The sequence below is a fragment of the Cajanus cajan genome, chromosome 9, assembly GCF_000230855.2.
Source record: "Cajanus cajan strain Asha chromosome 9, NIPB_CcT2T_4, whole genome shotgun sequence".
Classification (NCBI taxonomy): Eukaryota; Viridiplantae; Streptophyta; class Magnoliopsida; order Fabales; family Fabaceae; genus Cajanus; species Cajanus cajan.
The window spans coordinates 5,275,299-5,293,462 of record NC_138525.1 but is presented as its reverse complement, the minus strand read 5'-3'; the positions used below and the strand labels follow the sequence as shown (position 1 = coordinate 5,293,462).

The window sequence follows — 18,164 nt, the reverse complement described above, 5'->3', positions numbered from 1 at the left end:
GGGTTGAACCCGGGTGAGCCGGGTTGTTAGTGGGTCGGGTTTAAAATTGGCCCACACTGAAATTTGCAAAAAAAATTTAGCCCAACCCGGCTCGAACCCGTGGTGGGCCGGGTTGGCTCACCGGGCTGAGCCCATTTTGACAGCTCTACTGATAAGGGATAACTTATCTACAAAGCAGTAATAATCAAGAACTGTGCAATCACTTACAGAACCAAAAACACGCCTATAAATAGTGCCCTCAACAGCTCAACAGAAACGGAAAAACAAATTAGAGTGGAACAGCCAGGGAGAAAGAGAGATAAAGAGAAAGGTGAAAGAAAGAAGATAAAGAAAGATAAAAACAACTTTAAGGTAAGGGGGAGGAGAACTTTGTTTCTTTAAAATTTTATTTACTACTATATTATTTATTTATGTTATTTTCTTGATACATTTATCTAGGGAGGTGCCCCTAACCTCATTTATTTTCTTAACCCGTGTTTATTTTTATCTATAATAATTGTTAATGTGTTTATATTTTATATTGTTTAATTATTTTATAATGATTGTTATATTTATTTATATTATTGGTATTCTTAATATACTCTTTTCACGTAAATATAATTATTATAAATATATTTATAATCTACTATGATATAATTGTGATATCTTGAACTTGTCTTGTTGTTATTTTTCATGGACTTATGAAAATAAATATTGTTCTATGGCCATAGAAGATAAAATTTAAATTATTTGTAGCTGGAGGTTTAACCTTGGGAATTTAAATGAGTAAGCATTAATGGAAAAAATATTCTTGTTGATATTTGATTGATATTACAATAATGCTCATTTATCCTGACTAGTCACTACTAAAATGATTCAAATTTTATTATTTAATTTTTTATATAAATAATCTTGTTTCTTATTTAATTAATTATATTTATTTAATAAGTGTTCTCACTCCTTATTTCTTGTTTTGAAAAATTTAATATATCATAAAATAGATAGATCTCCCAACAATCCCAGGTCCTTTTACAGTAGTGATCACTACCGTCTTCCCCGGGGGCAATTGGGGAATAGATGCTATTTCCAACTCTGTCACGTTCCAAGGCATCGGACTGTCTTCGTTCTTTTTCTTTCCCGATCAAGAAAATCTTACCATCATAGATAGACCTATTCTAGTGACTTTATTTTTACCACCTGCAAATCATATAAATCCTATTGTGAACTTATTTCCACCACTAATGTAAATACTATCGTAGTAGCAGTGTAAAATAACAAAAAAAAATATATATATATATATATATATATATATATATATAATAGGTAATGTGTGTACTCCCAATAATAGTAGAATAATAATGTATAATATATGAGTAGTTTATAATTATGTACATATTTATTGTAAATATTTTAAGATCTTTGAAAGTTAGTTATGTGTATGTAAGTTTGAAAATTTCTCTTATTACTCATTTGTGTTCTCAATCTATATATATATATATATATATATATATATATATATATATATATAAAACTATCTATAAACACTAAGATTAATATGTATATTTTAGACGTTACAATTAAGTGGTATCAGAGCAACGTTCCATGTGTAACTTGGGGAAATGTGCTAACCATGTTTCTAGTATAATAAACTAATCTATAAATTTCAGATGGCAGGAAGGAGAAATACAGAACTGACTGAGGCTGTGCAAGCTATTAGGGACATGGTTGCCGCCTTGTTAAGGAATCAATGACCGGAAGGAATGGGGGAGTCACAGGGACTGGTAGAATTTAGAAGCAATAAACCTTCCCAATTTGACGGAGGATATAATCCTGAAAAGGCTGAATTATGGATTAAAGAAATAGAAAAAATATTTTGAGCTATGAACTGTCCTGATAACCAAAAAGTGAACTATGCAATATTTATGTTAGTAGGAGAAGCAGAATATTGGTGGGATAGTACTAGAAGACTATTAGAAGGAGGAGGAATAACTATTACATGGGAAGTATTTATAGCTAAATTTTTTGAAAAATATTTTCCTAATGATGTTAGGAGGGCTAAAGAAATAGAATATATGCAGTTAAAATAAGGAAACATGACAGTGGGAGAATATGCTTCTAAGTTTGAGGAATTGGGGAAATACTCTGCTTTCTTTTATCACCTTGATGAGAGAATGAAGTGCATTAAATTTGAAGATGGACTTAGACCAGAATTAAGAAAGGCAGTAGGAATATTAGAAATCTCTGATTTTCCCACATTAATACACAAGTGTCGCTTTCTGGAAGGTTTTGATCATAATAAGGATAATAGACCAAAATCCTTTGGCCCTCAATTTAATAAAAAAAGGAATAATGAAGGAAAACCTTATGATCGACCACAATGGAAATCCCAATCTTCTCAATTTGCAGGAAATTCCAGAGGACCCATGAATAATCAAGCTAAGTGTCTTAAGTGTGGACAGGGTCATTATACTAAGGACTGTCATCTCAAAGGACCTGTTTGTTTCAAGTGTGGAAAGCCTGGTCATGTGTTTTCTGAGTGTGGACAACCAAAGGCGCACGCGAATACTTCTGGACCCAAACCAAGACTTCCTACAATTGGAAGAGTTTATACCATGACCGGAACTGAAGCTGCTCAAAACAACGATCTAATACAAGGTAAATGTTTCATTAAAGGCAAAACTTTAAACGTACTGTATGATTCAGGCGCAACTCATTCTTTTACCTCTAAAGATTGTGTTCAACACCTCCAATTACCAATATCTTCTTTAGAGTCTAATCTAATTGTTTCAACCCCTATAAACAAATCTGTAATTGCCAATAAAGTTTGTTCAGACTGTCCTATTTTTATTGGTGATAAAAAATTTCTTGTAAATTTGATCTGCTTACCTTTATCACAATTAGATGTGATTTTAGGTATAGACTGGTTATCTTCCAACCATGTCTTTCTCAATTGTGCAGAAAGGTTTGTAATGTTTTCTGATTCTATGGACCTATTAATTTCATTGTCCAAACCAATAAACAAGTTTTCTTGGGGTAAAGTTCAAGGATATTTAATCTTATCCTCTATGGAAGCTAAAGAGGAAGTCAACTTGAAAAACATAGCTGCTGTTCAAAACTTTCCTGAAGTTTTTCCTAATGAAATTCCTGGTTTGCCACCTGACAGAGAGATTGAATTTTCGATTGATTTAGTGCCTGTAACTGGACCAATTTCAATGGCACCTTATAGGATGTCACCTTCTGAATTGGCAGAGTTGAAAAAAAAAATAGAAGAGTTACTTGAAAAACAATTCATACGCCCTAGTGTATCACCTTGGGGGGCTCCTGTTTTATTAGTTAAAAAGAAAGATGGAAGCTTTAGGCTGTGTGTGGACTATCGGCAATTAAATGAGTTTACCATAAAGAATAAATACCCTCTTCCTAGGATAGATGATTTGATGGATCAATTGAGAGGAGCCACTGTATTTTCTAAGATAGATTTAAGATCAGGATACCATCAAATCAAAGTGAAAGTAGAAGACATACAGAAAACTGTATTTAGAACAAGGTATGGTCATTATGAATATCAAGTGATGCCTTTTGGAGTAACCAATGCTCCTGCAGTGTTCATGGATTATATGAATAGGATTTTTTGTCCATATTTAGACCATTTTGTGGTGGTCTTTATAGACGATATCCTCATATATTCTCGAACTCATGAAGAACATGAAAAACACCTTCAAACTGTTCTCCAAATCCTGAAAGATAAACAACTGTATGCCAAACTTTCTAAATGTGAATTTTGGTTAGAGGAGGTTAAGTTTTTAGGTCATGTGATCTCCAAGGACGGAGTGTCTGTGGATCCGTCTAAAGTAGAATCAGTTCTACTATGGGAACTTCCAAAGACGGTAACAGAAATTCGTAGTTTTTTGGGTTTGGCAGGATATTACAGGAGATTCATTGAGGGATTTTCTAAAATAGATATGCCTTTAACTCAACTCACCAAGAAAGGACAACCCTTTGAGTGGACAGAAAAATGTGAAAATAGTTTTCAAGAGCTTAAGAAAGGATTAACCACTACACCAGTTTTAACCTTACCCAATCCTAATGGACAATTTGTCATATTTTGTGATGCCTCGAAGATGGGTTTAGGGTGTGTTCTTATGCAAGATAGAAGGGTAGTAGCATATGCTTCTAGACAGTTGAGAGCTCATGAAAAGAATTACCCAACCCATGATCTAGAACTTGCTGCCATTGTTTTTGCACTCAAAATATGGAGACATTATGTGTATGGTGGTAAATTTGATGTTTTTAGTGATCATAAAAGTTTAAAATATTTGTTTGATCAAAAGGAACTGAATATGAGACAAAGAAGGTGGATGAAATTTTTGAAAGATTATGATTTTGAATTACATTACCACCCAAGGAAAGCCAATGTTGTGGCTGATGCACTGAGTAGAAAATCGTTACATATCTCTTCACTAATGATTCATGAGATGGAATTGATAGAAAAATTTAGAGACATGAGTTTATCAACTACAATAAGTCAGAATAGAATACAATTGTATGCAGTTCGAATTGCTAGTGACTTACATGGACAAATTGGTGAGGCTCAGGTAGTTGATAAATCCATTCAAAAGAAAAAGAGGTTGTTGGGTAAAAAAGATGGTGAAAAGTTTAGTATAGATCAAAGAGGAGTTTTAAGATTTAATGATAGGATATGTGTGCCTAATGATTCTGAAATTAAGAAAATAATTTTAGGTGAGGCACATAAGAGCAAGTTGAGTATACACCCTAGGGCAACAAAGATGTATCAAGATCTCAAAAGAATGTTTTGGTGGCCCAAAATGAAAAAGGAAATAGCACAATATGTGGCTACATGTTTGATTTGTCAGAAAGCCAAGATAGAACACCAAAAGCCAGCAGGGATGTTACAACCCTTAGATATACATGAATGGAAATGGGACAGTATAGCAATGGATTTTGTAGTTGGTTTACCACGAACAATTCATAAGTTTGATTCCATATGGGTTATTGTGGATAGATTAACAAAATCTGCTTATTTCTTAACCATCAACATTAGGTATTCCCTAGAAAAATTGACTGAACTATATATAAGAGAGATTGTACAGTTGCATGGTGTACCATCTAGTATAATATCTGATAGGGATCCTAGATTTACTTCTAAATTTTGGGGAAGTTTACATCAAGCATTAGGAACCAAGCTTCGCCTTAGCTCTGCATATCATCCTCAAACAGATGGATAATCAGAAAGGACCATTCAATCCTTAGAAGATTTATTGAGAGTTTGTCTACTAGAGGATTTTGGTAGTTGGGATCAATATCTGCCTCTGATTGAATTCACGTATAACAATATTTTTCATTTTAGCATAGGTATGGCACCCTATGAAGCTCTATATGGGAGAAGGTGTAGAACTCCTTTGTGTTGGTTTGAGATAGGAGAAAATTTAATCTTGGGCCCTGAATTGGTACAACAAACCACGGAAAAAATCAAAATGATTCAGGAAAAATTGAGAATGACTCAAAGTAGACAAAAAAGTTATGCTGATAAAAGAAGATGACCTCTCGAATTTCAGGAAGGTGATCATGTATTTTTGAAAGTTACACCAACAACTAGAATTGGTAGGGTAATGAAATCAAAGAAACTCACACCTCGATTTATTGGTCCTTATCAAATCCTCAGAAAAATAGGTCCTGTTGCTTACCAAATTTCTCTACCTCCTTTTCTTTCTAATCTTCACAATGTTTTTCATGTGTCTCAATTAAGAAAATATATTTATGATCCATCTCATGTAATAATGCCTGAAACAGTACAGTTAAAAGATAACCTTACATTTGAAACAATGCCTGTACAGATCACAGACAGGAGGATCAAGCAGTTGAGAGGCAAACAGATTTCACTAGTAAATGTCATTTGGAATGATATTACTGGAGACGCTACTTGAGAACTGGAAGAAAAAATTAGGAAAAATTATCTTTTTCTATTTTAAGCAATAAAAATTTCAATGACGAAATTTCTGTAAGTAGGGGAGAATTGTAACATCTTAAAATTTGAATATGATATTTTATTCTTAAAATAGTAGTCAATTTTTTTTTAAGAACAAATAGAAAATAAGTTTGATATTTTATAATTTTAATACATTAAAATTTTATTATCAAAATTTTCAGAAATTAAAATGAAAATAATCAATATTTAATTATATTCAACAAATTATGTTATTTTAATATTCTAATTATAAATTATATATATATATATTTAATAAACATTTGGATTATATATATATAAAAACATAAATTCATATGTATATTACAAAATTTTTATTTTTCCCGAAATTTATAATGGTTTTCAAAAAAAAAAATCCAATGCAATAAATGCACGGATAAGGCATATCAATTCAAGAATCTTCTCTAAAGGAAAAATTGAATTCAGATCTATCTATAAGCAACCAAATTGTGCAACGAAGGTGAAACTTGGTTAATTACAATTAAATTACCATTTCATTCTAACTAAAGTAATCATTACAGTAAACACTATAAAATGGTTTAGTGGTTTAACTCCTTGTGCTTAAGGATTTCGTGTACTGGGTCCTGGGTTCAACTCCGGCCTTATATTCTTTTTGAGGAAAAAATATATATATATCTTTTCTATAGTACACTGAGTCGCGTATATGGGCCAGCAAAGAAACGTGGGTCAATGGCCACGTCCACGTCAGTATGTATCTACACATAGGCAACAAGATAAAATTATGCAATCACTTACGGAACCAAAAACACGCCTATAAATAGCGCCCTCAACAGCTCAACAGAAACGGAAAAACAAATTAGAGTGGAACAGTCATATGGAGAAAGAGAGATAAAGAGAAAGGTGAAAGAAAGAAGAGAAAGAAAGATAAAAACAACTTTAAGGTAAGGGGAGGAGAACTTTGTTTCTTTATTTTTATCTATAATAATTGTTAATGTGTTTATATTTTATATTGTTGAATTATTTTATAATGATTGTTATATTTATTTATATTATTGGTATTCTTAATATACTCTTTTCACGTAAATATAATTATTATAAATATATTTATAATCTACTATGATATAATTGTGATATCTTGGACTTGTCTTGTTATTTTTCATGGACTTATGAAAATAAATATTGTTCTATGGTCATAGAAGATAAAATTTGAATTATTTGTAGCTGGAGGTTTAACCTTGGAGATTTAAATGAGTAAGCATTAATGAAAAAAATATTCTGTTGATATTTGATTGATATTACAATAATGCTCATTTATCCTGACTAGTCACTACTAAAATGATTCAAATTTTATTATTTAATTTTTTTATATAAATAATCTTGTTCCTTATTTAATTAATTATATTTATTTAATAAGTGTTCTCACTCCTTATTTCTTGTTTTGAAAAATTTAATATATCATAAAATAGATAGATCTCCCAACAATTCCAGGTCCTTTTACAGTAGTGATCATTGCCGCCTTTCCCGGGGGCAATTGGGGAATAGATGCTATTTCCAACTCTGTCACGTTCCAAGGCATCAGTCTGTCTTCGTTCTTTTTCTTTCCCGATCAAGAAAATCCTACCATCATAGATGGACCTATTCTAGTGACTTTCTTTTTACCACCAGCAAATCATATAAATCTTATTGTGAACTTATTTCCACCACCAATATAAATACTATCGTAGTAACAATGTAAAATAACAATATATATATATATATATATATATATATATATATATATATATATGTAATAGGTAATGTGTGTACTCCCAATAATAGTAGAATAATAATATATAATATATGAGTAGTTTATAATTATGTACATATTTATCGTAAATATTTTAAGATCTTTGAAAGTTAGTTATGTGTATGTAAGTCTGAAAATTTCTCTTATTACTCATTTGTGTTCTCAATCTATATATATATATATATATATATATATATAACTATCTATAAACACTAAGATTAATATGTATATTTTAGACGTTACAATAGTAACTTATTTTTTTCTCTAAAATTTAGATTTTTTTAAAAATTCCTACTGCTACATGACTTGTTTCATAATTATTTTTATGAATAATTATTATAATTTCAAAATAAAAAATGAAAAGTTATTAGTAAAAAAAATGTAGTTTTAAGAAGTTGTAGAAGAAAAAATATGGAAGAAAATAATTTATTTAAGTTAAAATTTAAAAGTGCTTATAATAAAGGATATGTTATTTATATAATGATGAGAGAGATTATTATAATTAAATTAATAATTAATACGTTGAAATTGTGTATTTTGGTGCAGGAGTGGGTGTTGGAGTTGGGGTTCCCCTTTTGATTGTAGCGGCCAACTTGGGTGGAGTCCTCTCTCTCTCTCTCTCTCGATCTCACCGTGGCGTCTTCTTCTCAGGTTCTCTCTCTCAATCACCTCTTCGCTTCCTATGACTCTGGATCTCATGCCTTTCTTTTACTCCGATCCATTTTTCACACTTACCTGCGTTTCATTGACATAATTATTATTATTATTTTTTGGATCATGGAGATTCTTCATAAATCTAACCCCAGAAATGAATAATAGCTGTCCAGCTTGTTTGGGTGTAATTGGTTTGCTCCTCGCTTTTCGTTACAAAATGAAATTGGGAGTGAAATCAAATTGAGACATAGCTGCTGTGTAAACGAAGGTGGATTTGTGAGTATCATATACGGGTTTCATAGGTGAATGGAAAATTGGTCAAACGGAAATATTGTAAAATTGGGGGAAATGTTTTCTATCTCGTCTCTCAAGTTCAGCTTCTTGCTGTACAAGTAATACACTGTCAGACTTTTCAGAAATCACCAACTGCCTTGCTCTTTCCAACGAAAGCATGCTGAGGGTCAGATTCTTTTTTCTTTTCAAGCAAGAAAGTGGTAGTGACCGGGAATCCTAATATTAATGGTGTATGTGTATATTATGGAATAGGGATAATTAACACTAGTAATCTTTCACAGATTACGTTTTTATTGGATAATTTTCTCACTAATTCTATATTTGGATTAAAAATTTCTATCATGTAAATCATACATAAAAAGCTGCAAATACCTTTTAAGATTAAGGTAGTAAATACTTCTCACATTAAGAATCCCTATTTTTTCAGAACATGATATGCAAGACTTGAATGATATTAAGTTGCAATTCAACATTTTGGCATTATAAAATAACAATTTGCAAAATTTGGGGCCAGGGATCGGGTACTCGTGTTGCTTTGGAGGTTTTGAGAGTAGTAAAACGAGGACTTTTTTTGCGGGTGCACAGTGTGTTGTTATTTGGTTCTTAAGGCTGAGAGGAGTGCCAGAATTTTCAAAGATAATTCTTTGATACTACCTCAACTTTGGGATAAAGTATTCTTCTTAGCTGCTTTATGGTGTTCAGCTAGTGGATATTCTCTAGTGGTTCCATTATATGCATGCAGACCCGTGAGCTTTGCTTTGTTAATTACCTTCTTGGGGGGTTGTTATAGGCCTGTTTGCTTTTGTTCTCTTTTAAGATGATATCTTATCCTCTGTTCTTGTACATGTTCCTCTTCTCTTCAGTAAATTTTATTTTTCCATGAAAGATGGGATACCTAGTGCCCTAGACATAGGTCAAGTGGTTGGTAATTGGGTCATAATAATGAAATATAATAATACAAACAGGATTGTTGATTTATAGGAGATTTGAGAGAGTTATGAATGTAATTTTCATCCCCTTTTCTAAGCAAGTTATATGTTGACAAACTCACTTTTATCTGATCATAGAACATGTTACTGTATATAACTATATATCCTGTTTTATACATTTTTATATAAATTATTTTGGACAAATTGTTTTAGCTGTTTGTCACTGTTCTTTTGTTTATGGGCAATACATTGTTTCTGCAGGTTCCCTAAGTCAACTTTCAGTTTTTGATTGTTGAGGATGGTGCTGGTTTTGGCCCTGGGGGATTTGCACATACCCCACAGGGCACCAGATCTTCCTGCAAAGTTTAAATCCATGCTTGTCCCTGGCAAGATCCAGCACATAATTTGTACTGGAAATTTATGTATCAAGGTATGTCCATCTCATTGAAATAATTATTTCTGATTAAGTTTTGACTGTTGCCATGCCGCATTGGAATAAAATCAGTTGTCTCTACTTTATAGTTTTCAATTTCTATATTATGAAGGAACAGGGGACAGATATGAAGGTCTGAATTTTTTTATCTTTCTCTTTATCTTTTGACAAATGAAATGTTTTTCTCTTCAAATCTTGTAGTTGTAAGATTTGAGTTTATTCAGAAAGGTTATCTCTCATCAGTGTGTATTAGAACAATTAGCTGTAGGGCACATCAAATTTTATTTTGTCATTGTGTCTGTATTGTGTCCTGTGTCTTTGTCATTGTACATGTTTCTTAGGTAGAAAATCGATGACTATTGAACAATTAGTAAAATTGGGTAATCCTTGGTGCCTGTATGGAAGGTTTGTCATGGTTCCTGTGGCCAGTGGTGAAGCCATGCTGGAGTCTGGTGGGATGCTCCTTAATTCTTGTGCAACATGCATTATTTACCATTTCCAAAGGGCAAGTCAAAAGACTGTTCTATGTCTCCCCCCACCCAGTTTTCTTGTTGATATTAAGAAACTTTTTTTATTTTTCTGTAACCAAAAACATTTTTGTATGCATATAAAACCAGATACCAAGTCCATTAAGATCAGTGAAACTGTGTTATTGATGACAACTGAAGGGGGATCAAATAATGATTTATGTTGCTTTAATATTCTTCCATTGGTGGCATGGATACTGCCACATTCCTGTAGCACAATTTCTGTTCATGCATTATTTACCCCTTTTTATTGCATCAATAATCTATCTGCATCTACTAAAAGTAATTCTGTACATTTGTTATGGTTCTATTTTTTTACATGTTGTATATTTTATTCTCTTTAACTTGCATGATATGCAATTAGATATGTATTTAATGGTTGAATGTATAACCAAATTTTACTTCATTTATCATTTATGTTCAGGAAATTCATGACTACTTAAAGACTCTTTGTCCAGACTTGCATATAACTCGTGGTGAGTATGATGAAGAGACCAAATATCCGGAGACCAAAACACTAACCATTGGCCAATTTAAGCTGGGACTGTGCCATGGTCATCAGGTCAGATTTTGATTCTTTGATATTAGTTGCCCTGCTTTTTCTTAAATGGACCTAAGAAAACTGGAAACATGGATGGATCGTAAGGAAATTACTTTTGATATATTAGTAGAAAAATGAATGGCTAAGATCAATGACTAGGTACTTATTTGGGATTAATTAGAAGGTTTTTAAATTTCAGTTACAACCCACAAAAAAGTTTCACACACCATCAAAATCTGTCACACGAAGTTAATTACCTTACAACATGCCACCAAAGGCCATATCCCTGACCCCTTCTAGTTCTAGATATTAACAGTTTAGGATTTTCTTGGCAGTTATTGGGTGCTGCACTTCGGGTTTTCTAATCAAAGGTCTATGATTTTAGGCAACAATAAAAAGTTTGTGGGTTGAATTGAATTAGCAAGTCATTCCTGTACATTACCTTGCTACAGCTAACAGCTTTAATCCGAGCTGAATGTTTTATTTCATTTTGCTACTTCAGGTTGCGCTTGTATAGGTTTTTTAATTCTCTTTCTCATCTTGCTTGATGGTGTTTAACCGCTGCAATTTTCATCTGTTTTATTTTATTGTTCCAGCTGCAACTTTTTCCATTCAACCATATTCCTCCAATGATTGGATTTTTATGGATCAGTTATTGGTTGTGCTATATTATGCGTTGATATGTGATAATGATTGTGAAGGTTATTCCATGGGGAGACCTAGACTCACTGGCAATGCTACAGAGGCAGCTTGATGTAGACATCCTTGTCACAGGTCACACCCATCAATTTACAGCTTACAAACACGAGGGGGGTGTGGTTATAAATCCAGGTTCTGCAACAGGTGCCTACAGCAGCATCACCTATGACGTGAACCCAAGTTTTGTCCTCATGGACATCGATGGTCTGCGTGTTGTGGTTTATGTATATGAACTCATTGATGGAGAGGTTAAGGTTGACAAGATTGATTTTAAGAAAACAACCACAAGCCACTCTGCTCATTAAACACTAGGGTTTTGGTCCTGGTATCTTGTCTTTCTCTTATTTGGTTGTTTAGTTTTTTTCCTCAAACTTTGTCGAGGGTGTACTGTTTTTAGTTTTATTTTGCTTTGTACACTTGTATTTGGCCATATCATAGGATTCTTAGATTTGGTTAATATGTGATCTGAGCCAAACTTAATGACTGATTGATCAGCAACGGCTGTGGATTCCATTTACCAGTGATTGCTTGATTGGCGATGATATGCAGCAAAGAGAAAATTATAACGTTAAATGGTAATATGGAAGGAATTAATTTGGTAATTAAGTTACTAAACTTTAGAGAGAGAAGGAAAATTTTAACATTACAAGAAAAATTGATAATAATCTATAATTTTGAAGTTAGAAAAAAGTATTAAACAATGGTTAAGGTATATATCTCGTAAAGAAACAGTTCTGAAATACATGAAGACTTTTCAAAGTATCAAATAATTAACGAAATATTAAATAGTTATTAAGTTTTGTAAGAATTTGTTGCCTTAATTTATTTAATAAGAATTCTTAATTTATCAATTGAATTGTTAATTTAACATAGATAATAAATTATTTAATAAAGAAATTTTATCAAAAATTATTTTGAGTAAGTGAATATACATATATATATATATATATATATAAGGAGGGTTCAAACGATACTGATGTAATTTTTATTAAGTGTTACACTGTTCAATATAAATGTGAATTTTGTAAATCCAACCGTTAGATTGAAAATTCATATCACTTTATATGTGTATATCAAATTTTGTTAAAATCGAATAACAACTTGAGGGCAATCAAAGTATTCATATTTGACTATATTTTGAAATAAATATATTACGTCAATTTTGTTTTATAAGAATGAAGTATCAAATTATTTTAGATTAATATAAAATTTTGTATATATGATCTAAGAGTAAAGAACTTTCAATCTAACGGTTGGATTTACAAAATTCATATTTAATATAAAGTTATTAAGCAGTGTAACACTTAGTAAAAGTTACAACGGTATCGTTTAAACCCTCCTATATATGTGTGTGTGTGTATGAATAAGAAGGAATCCGTTTACTTTAGAAGTAATTATTTAGATTTATTTTGTTTAATAACTTATGTTTTATACTAAATTTTAATTATCTAACTATTAAATTATATTTGCTTCAAAAAAAACTATTAAATTATTTGTAAATTTTTTAAAAAATTTAATAATCATTTAATACTTTGTTTCATTAATTTAAATTGTCAGATAATTATAAAATTATTTTATATATTAATTTAAATTAATGAAATGAAATAGGAAAACTGAATTTGTTTCTCAATTCTTTTAGGAATTTTAATGTGGACCTTATTTAAAATTTAAAAAATCCATTTTTAAGCACGTGCTATAATAAGTTTTTCAAGAAATACTTATAAGTAAGAAAATGAGAAAAAATGTTGAAATAAACTTTTTTATAAAGTAAAATTAGCATATACATGAATTAGAAATAAAAAGTTTAAATAAATTAATTTGAGAGAACATTCTATAAAAATGACTTATGTAATAAGTTAATTTTAATTTATAAAAAATTTGTCTAATTTTTTTTTATTATTCTCTTTTCAAATTGCTTATGTAGAAAAACAAAAAAATTGCCTTTTACTAACAACGGTAACCTCTTGTCTCTTCACTTCTCTCCCACCCCTGAATTATCTACACCGAACACACAGTAAACAACCAAATGTGAGATAGATGTTTCTTCCACCTTTTTTTCCCTTTCCTTTTTCAATCCTTATACTTTCGTTTGAGAAATTCTTGCCATATTTTCTAATAATCTATTTATTATTGATTGATAAATAGATTATTTTTAATAATTTTCAGTCATTTATAAAAAGAAAAATGCTAGAAAGAGTGTAACTAATATTTTTCTTTTTCATTTATAGGATCAAAATTTCAGTGTTTATAAATTTAAAGTTTTACAAATACTAGTAATTGATATCATCATTTATTAATGAAGTGATATAGTTTTACAAATCATTTATTGCTAGTACGATATTTCTAGAAGTATATTACGTTGTTATTAACTAATAACAAAAAAATTAAAAGATAAATTTATGTACTTATTTAATATTCTTTAATTTGATAGATTAATTTGCACTAACCAACCATTCTTAGAGATCAAGATATCTATTTCCTTGTACATAACTGTAGTTTGGTTTGGTTGGGTTTGGTTTGCAGTGTAAAGCCGAAAATGTGGATGAATCCTCAGGTTTGGCACAAAGTTGCAGCGATTTCAGGTACAATCCCTTAGTCGCAGTTGTCTTCACTCTTTCATCTTAATTCATACACTTGTCTTGAAACTTGAACAGGAGTGGCAGCACTTGGATTGGGAACCTATGGTGCCCACGTCTTCAAGCCCCAAAACCCTGCTTACAAAGATGTACCCTTCTCCAGCTTAATTTTTAATGCCTTCTCTTCTCACTTCATAATTCATATCATAAATTAACCTTCTTTTATTATTTAAGGTTTGGCACACAGCATCGCTTTACCATTTGGTTCACACCGCTGCCTTAGTCGCCGCCCCAATTACAAAGAACCCCAATGTTGTAAGTTCCCATTCCCCTTTTTGCTCCTCTTATTGTTATATGCTCACTCAAGTCATTTTCTTTTTTTCCCAGTTTGGAGGCCTTCTAACAACTGGGATCTTGGCTTTCTCTGGGACGTAAGTGCTATCTCTAACTATTTGTCATGCTTATTTTGGAACTAATTCCAAAGTTTTATTTATTTATTTTTGAGCGAGGGCGGATTGAAAAATTAAAAAATGTGGGCATATATAATATCAATTGCAACATTTATGATGAAGATGAAGAGTTTATTTCATTATCTTGGTGGCATAAATAAAAGCTAATTAGGTATCATGGATATTGGCTGAAGTATTAGTTCAAGGAATCCTCCATTGGAAAAAAATTATGCATCTTGGGGTTGGTTAAGATACCAAATGACTTGTTTCCATAGGTCAACATGGGAAGGGTACTGCTGCATAATTTTGTCCTCGAAACTGAAGGGAGAACTAAGTTATTCATGTTAATGATGGAATCAGATATAACTGCTCTTTACTGAATCAAGACCTTGGTCCAAACTCTGAAAATTAAATTGCCAATTTCAGAGTTAGGGATGCTAATCAAGCGATGGTTAACCTCAGGGCTAAATATTATGACAGGAACTTAGGAACCTATAAACCTCAACAAAGTTATGTTGGTGATGGTTGTATGTTCTTAGATTCTTAAGGCATGTCAATTTAGTGGGAAAAGAAAAATGCAAAACTAGCAATCTGGGTTTTTGACTGCCCATACTGAAGAATGGAATTGGTAATGCTGTTTGCAAAACAGGTCTAGGAGATTTCAATGCTCCGCTCCCTATTTGTGATTGGTGAGTCTCAGTCAAGAAATACACAGATCAGTGTGAGAATTATTTGTGGATTGAAGTTTGGAAAAATATTAGCATAATTATCTGTAATCTGACTTTCAATATCCTCTTGGGAGGTAATCCAATTCCCATTGTTTGAAGCATTTAATTTCATGCTTTGTATTCAATAGTTGTGTAGCTTGTGTTCTTATTTGATAAACAGATTGGATGGTTTTTAACTTGTTCATTCTTGAGCAGAAGAATAATTTATGCTTTGAATTTTTGTAGGAGACCAAAAACATGATACTGAGGTTTTTCATGGTGTGTCAAATTTTGAAGTATCTGGTGTCAGATGGTTCAATGTGGTCTTTGTTATTTGCAGCTGTTGCATATAATACAACCTTTGTCCAATAAACTAAACTAGCCTGTAACAATATTGTGTAGCTGCATGCTCTGGTTTTTGCTAGGAAATATTGGTCAAAATTAGTATGATCATTAAGCTGTATTCATCTTTATGATATTGAAGGAAATGTTGAATTTTTAGGTGTTATACTGTCGCGTTGCTTGAAGACAGAAAATATTCAACCTTGGCTCCGTTTGGCGGCTTTGCATTTATAGCAGCTTGGGCTAGCTTGTTTTTCTGATGGCTTCGACTCTACTTTTGTTTGTGCTTTTACAACATCTATTCTAAGTTTGTTACTTAACAATTATACTATAATAATTGAATCAACAATCACTCGGCCCAGCTACTTTATATTTGTGAATCTAGCTATGTATTTCAGACTTGTAACAAATGTAGCAGATTATGTTTTATCCAATGATGTTCCAAGCAGATTGAAAGTTTTCTGTTGGTTGTTGAAGCTTAGTTTATATTTATTTGGTTTTACGTTGGATTCTCCACATCATGTTGAAATACCAATTAATGTGTTTTTAAGCAAGTTTTCACATATTTGATTTCCAGATAAAGAATTCGTTTTGAATCTATAATCCAAATATACACAGTATGTAAAGTTCTCTCCTTCTCCTGTCCCAAAAAGAAAATTAATAAAGTAATAAACTAGAAAAGACTTGTATAGATTTACCTAATACTAATTGCTCATAAGACCGGAAAATGAATTTAGCATTTCAGTTGTGACTTCGGCTCCTTACGGGTGCTAGGATTTACATATGGGTAAACAATTTAAGCGCTTATTGAATAAATGTTTATCATGCAAACCCTTACTTAGAAGTTATTTTTGTAATCATCATATAACAAATAACAAATGCAATTAAATTGTATTCACTTTTTATATAACTTGTAAGTTATTTTCATAAATTAGTTTAAAGAAATTATTGAGATAAATTGGAAATAACTTATGGATAAATTGATATGTTGCAACTTATGTTACAAGTTTCTTCAAATACTTACACAAGTGTTTATGTTATAAGTTTAAATAAGATATAAGTCCACTCTTCTTTTTAGGTTGCATAAAAGTTTAGATTATGGTAGTGCATGAATAAATACTTCTAATCTTACTATTGTTCTAGTGGGAAAGCTACTAATATGTTTGTTTCAAAATCTATATTTTACCAAGGATTCTTGTATTTTATAAAATTGTAATGCGGTTTCTGGATTTTTAAGATGGATTTTTTTTTTAAAAAGTTACAAAATTTATTATAATTTTATTTGAAATTTATTTTTCAAATATTAATTTGTAATATTTTAGGAGCTTATGGTATATTTAAGTATATTTTTAATATAATTTTGAAATTGTGATTTCAAATAAGGAAACTTATTATAAGGATTTTTTTTTTTTGTTGTATTATGGATATTCCCTATCCCAACAGACTAGAGGTTGATTCTACTCTTCATACTGTGATCGTAGCTAGTTCAAAAGTTTTTACGTGATAGAAATTGAACATGAATTTTTCGTTATATAGATTGTCACATGTGAGTATAGGATTTCTGATCATATATAGATACCTTCATTAAGAAATAATAGGAGAATCTTATATAAAGAAATATCATTACTTATGAATATCAGCAAGAGATTATAGTAGTGTGTTGTTATTGTCGCTAGGAAAAGAAAGCACACAATGGAAAGGAAAATGAACTTGGTGAGTTGGGTGCTGTTTGGCGTGCGACGGATAATCTTTACAGGTGCGGATATGTGTGTATCGTTTGTCACGTTTTGAGAATCTTGAATGGTTATAGTCAATTTAGTGAAATTTTTAGGATAAATATATTGATTAATGAATTAGGCTAAAAAAAATTAAAATCTTACATGTATTACAGTTAACATTGTGTTTGGTAAAATCAAGTTATAAATTATTTGAACTCTTGCTTGCCTGGTTTGTTTTGCTTCTTCCATACAAGAGAAATAATTTTGATAAATGTAATATGTCATGATCCTTAAACTTAACGGAATCATTTACTAGTAACAAAAAATACTATTCTTACTTAAGGTTCACATAGTTATAGATTCTGAAAAATATTGTAATAAATTATACACACATACACACACATATATATACACACAAAATGGAGTTTTGTGAAAGAGACTAAAAATATGAACAAGTACATATGTATATATAATAATCCAAAACTATATTATATGACCCAAGGTGCTAGTCAAGTAGCAACAACAAAATAAATAGAAGTAGCCAAGGGTTACAATACCAACAACATGG

The 18,164-nt window shown here is 31.1% G+C and overlaps 2 protein-coding genes across 7 annotated transcripts; both read left to right on the top strand.

Moving 5' to 3' along the window:
- The first annotated feature begins 8,255 nt into the window (after nt 1–8,255).
- MAG1 (Calcineurin-like metallo-phosphoesterase superfamily protein) lies at nt 8,256–12,321 on the top strand. Its single transcript, XM_020354880.3, has 4 exons — nt 8,256–8,378; nt 9,866–10,034; nt 10,989–11,126; nt 11,807–12,321. Exons 2-4 carry the CDS (start codon nt 9,903–9,905, stop codon nt 12,107–12,109), a joined length of 573 nt encoding a protein of 190 aa, XP_020210469.1. The 5' UTR covers nt 8,256–8,378; nt 9,866–9,902; the 3' UTR covers nt 12,110–12,321.
- Nucleotides 12,322–14,227: 1,906 nt separating this feature from the next.
- Nucleotides 14,228–16,338, top strand: LOC109789950 (uncharacterized). 6 transcript variants are annotated; one of them, XR_014429737.1, is made up of 6 exons: nt 14,228–14,386; nt 14,459–14,529; nt 14,615–14,695; nt 14,768–14,811; nt 15,479–15,631; nt 15,783–16,133. XR_014429737.1 is itself a non-coding variant. In XM_083063877.1 (6 exons), the coding sequence occupies exons 1-5, from the start codon at nt 14,341–14,343 to the stop codon at nt 15,513–15,515; spliced, it is 276 nt and encodes a 91-aa protein (XP_082920003.1). In that variant the 5' UTR covers nt 14,228–14,340; the 3' UTR covers nt 15,516–15,518; nt 16,039–16,338. The 6 variants fall into 6 exon arrangements, 5 of the variants coding, with proteins under 5 accessions (XP_082920003.1, XP_082920001.1, XP_082920002.1 ...); XM_083063877.1 differs by having other exon boundaries at nt 14,615–14,692; nt 15,479–15,518; nt 16,039–16,338; XM_083063875.1 differs by having other exon boundaries at nt 15,479–15,518; nt 16,039–16,338.
- The last annotated feature ends 1,826 nt before the right edge of the window (nt 16,339–18,164 follow it).

Bases quoted from the DNA above. Each gene is read 5' to 3' on its own strand.
- LOC109789950 (XM_020349021.3), top strand. From the start codon at position 14,341: ATGTGGATGAATCCTCAGGTTTGGCACAAAGTTGCAGCGATTTCAG. The intron at 14,530-14,614 runs GTACCCTTCTCC...TTATTATTTAAG, and splicing joins AAAACCCTGCTTACAAAGAT to GTTTGGCACACAGCATCGCT. The intron at 14,812-16,038 runs GTAAGTGCTATC...TTGAATTTTTAG, and splicing joins ATCTTGGCTTTCTCTGGGAC to GTGTTATACTGTCGCGTTGC.
- MAG1 (XM_020354880.3), top strand. From the start codon at position 9,903: ATGGTGCTGGTTTTGGCCCTGGGGGATTTGCACATACCCCACAGGGCA. The intron at 10,035-10,988 runs GTATGTCCATCT...ATTTATGTTCAG, and splicing joins CTGGAAATTTATGTATCAAG to GAAATTCATGACTACTTAAA. The intron at 11,127-11,806 runs GTCAGATTTTGA...ATGATTGTGAAG, and splicing joins GACTGTGCCATGGTCATCAG to GTTATTCCATGGGGAGACCT.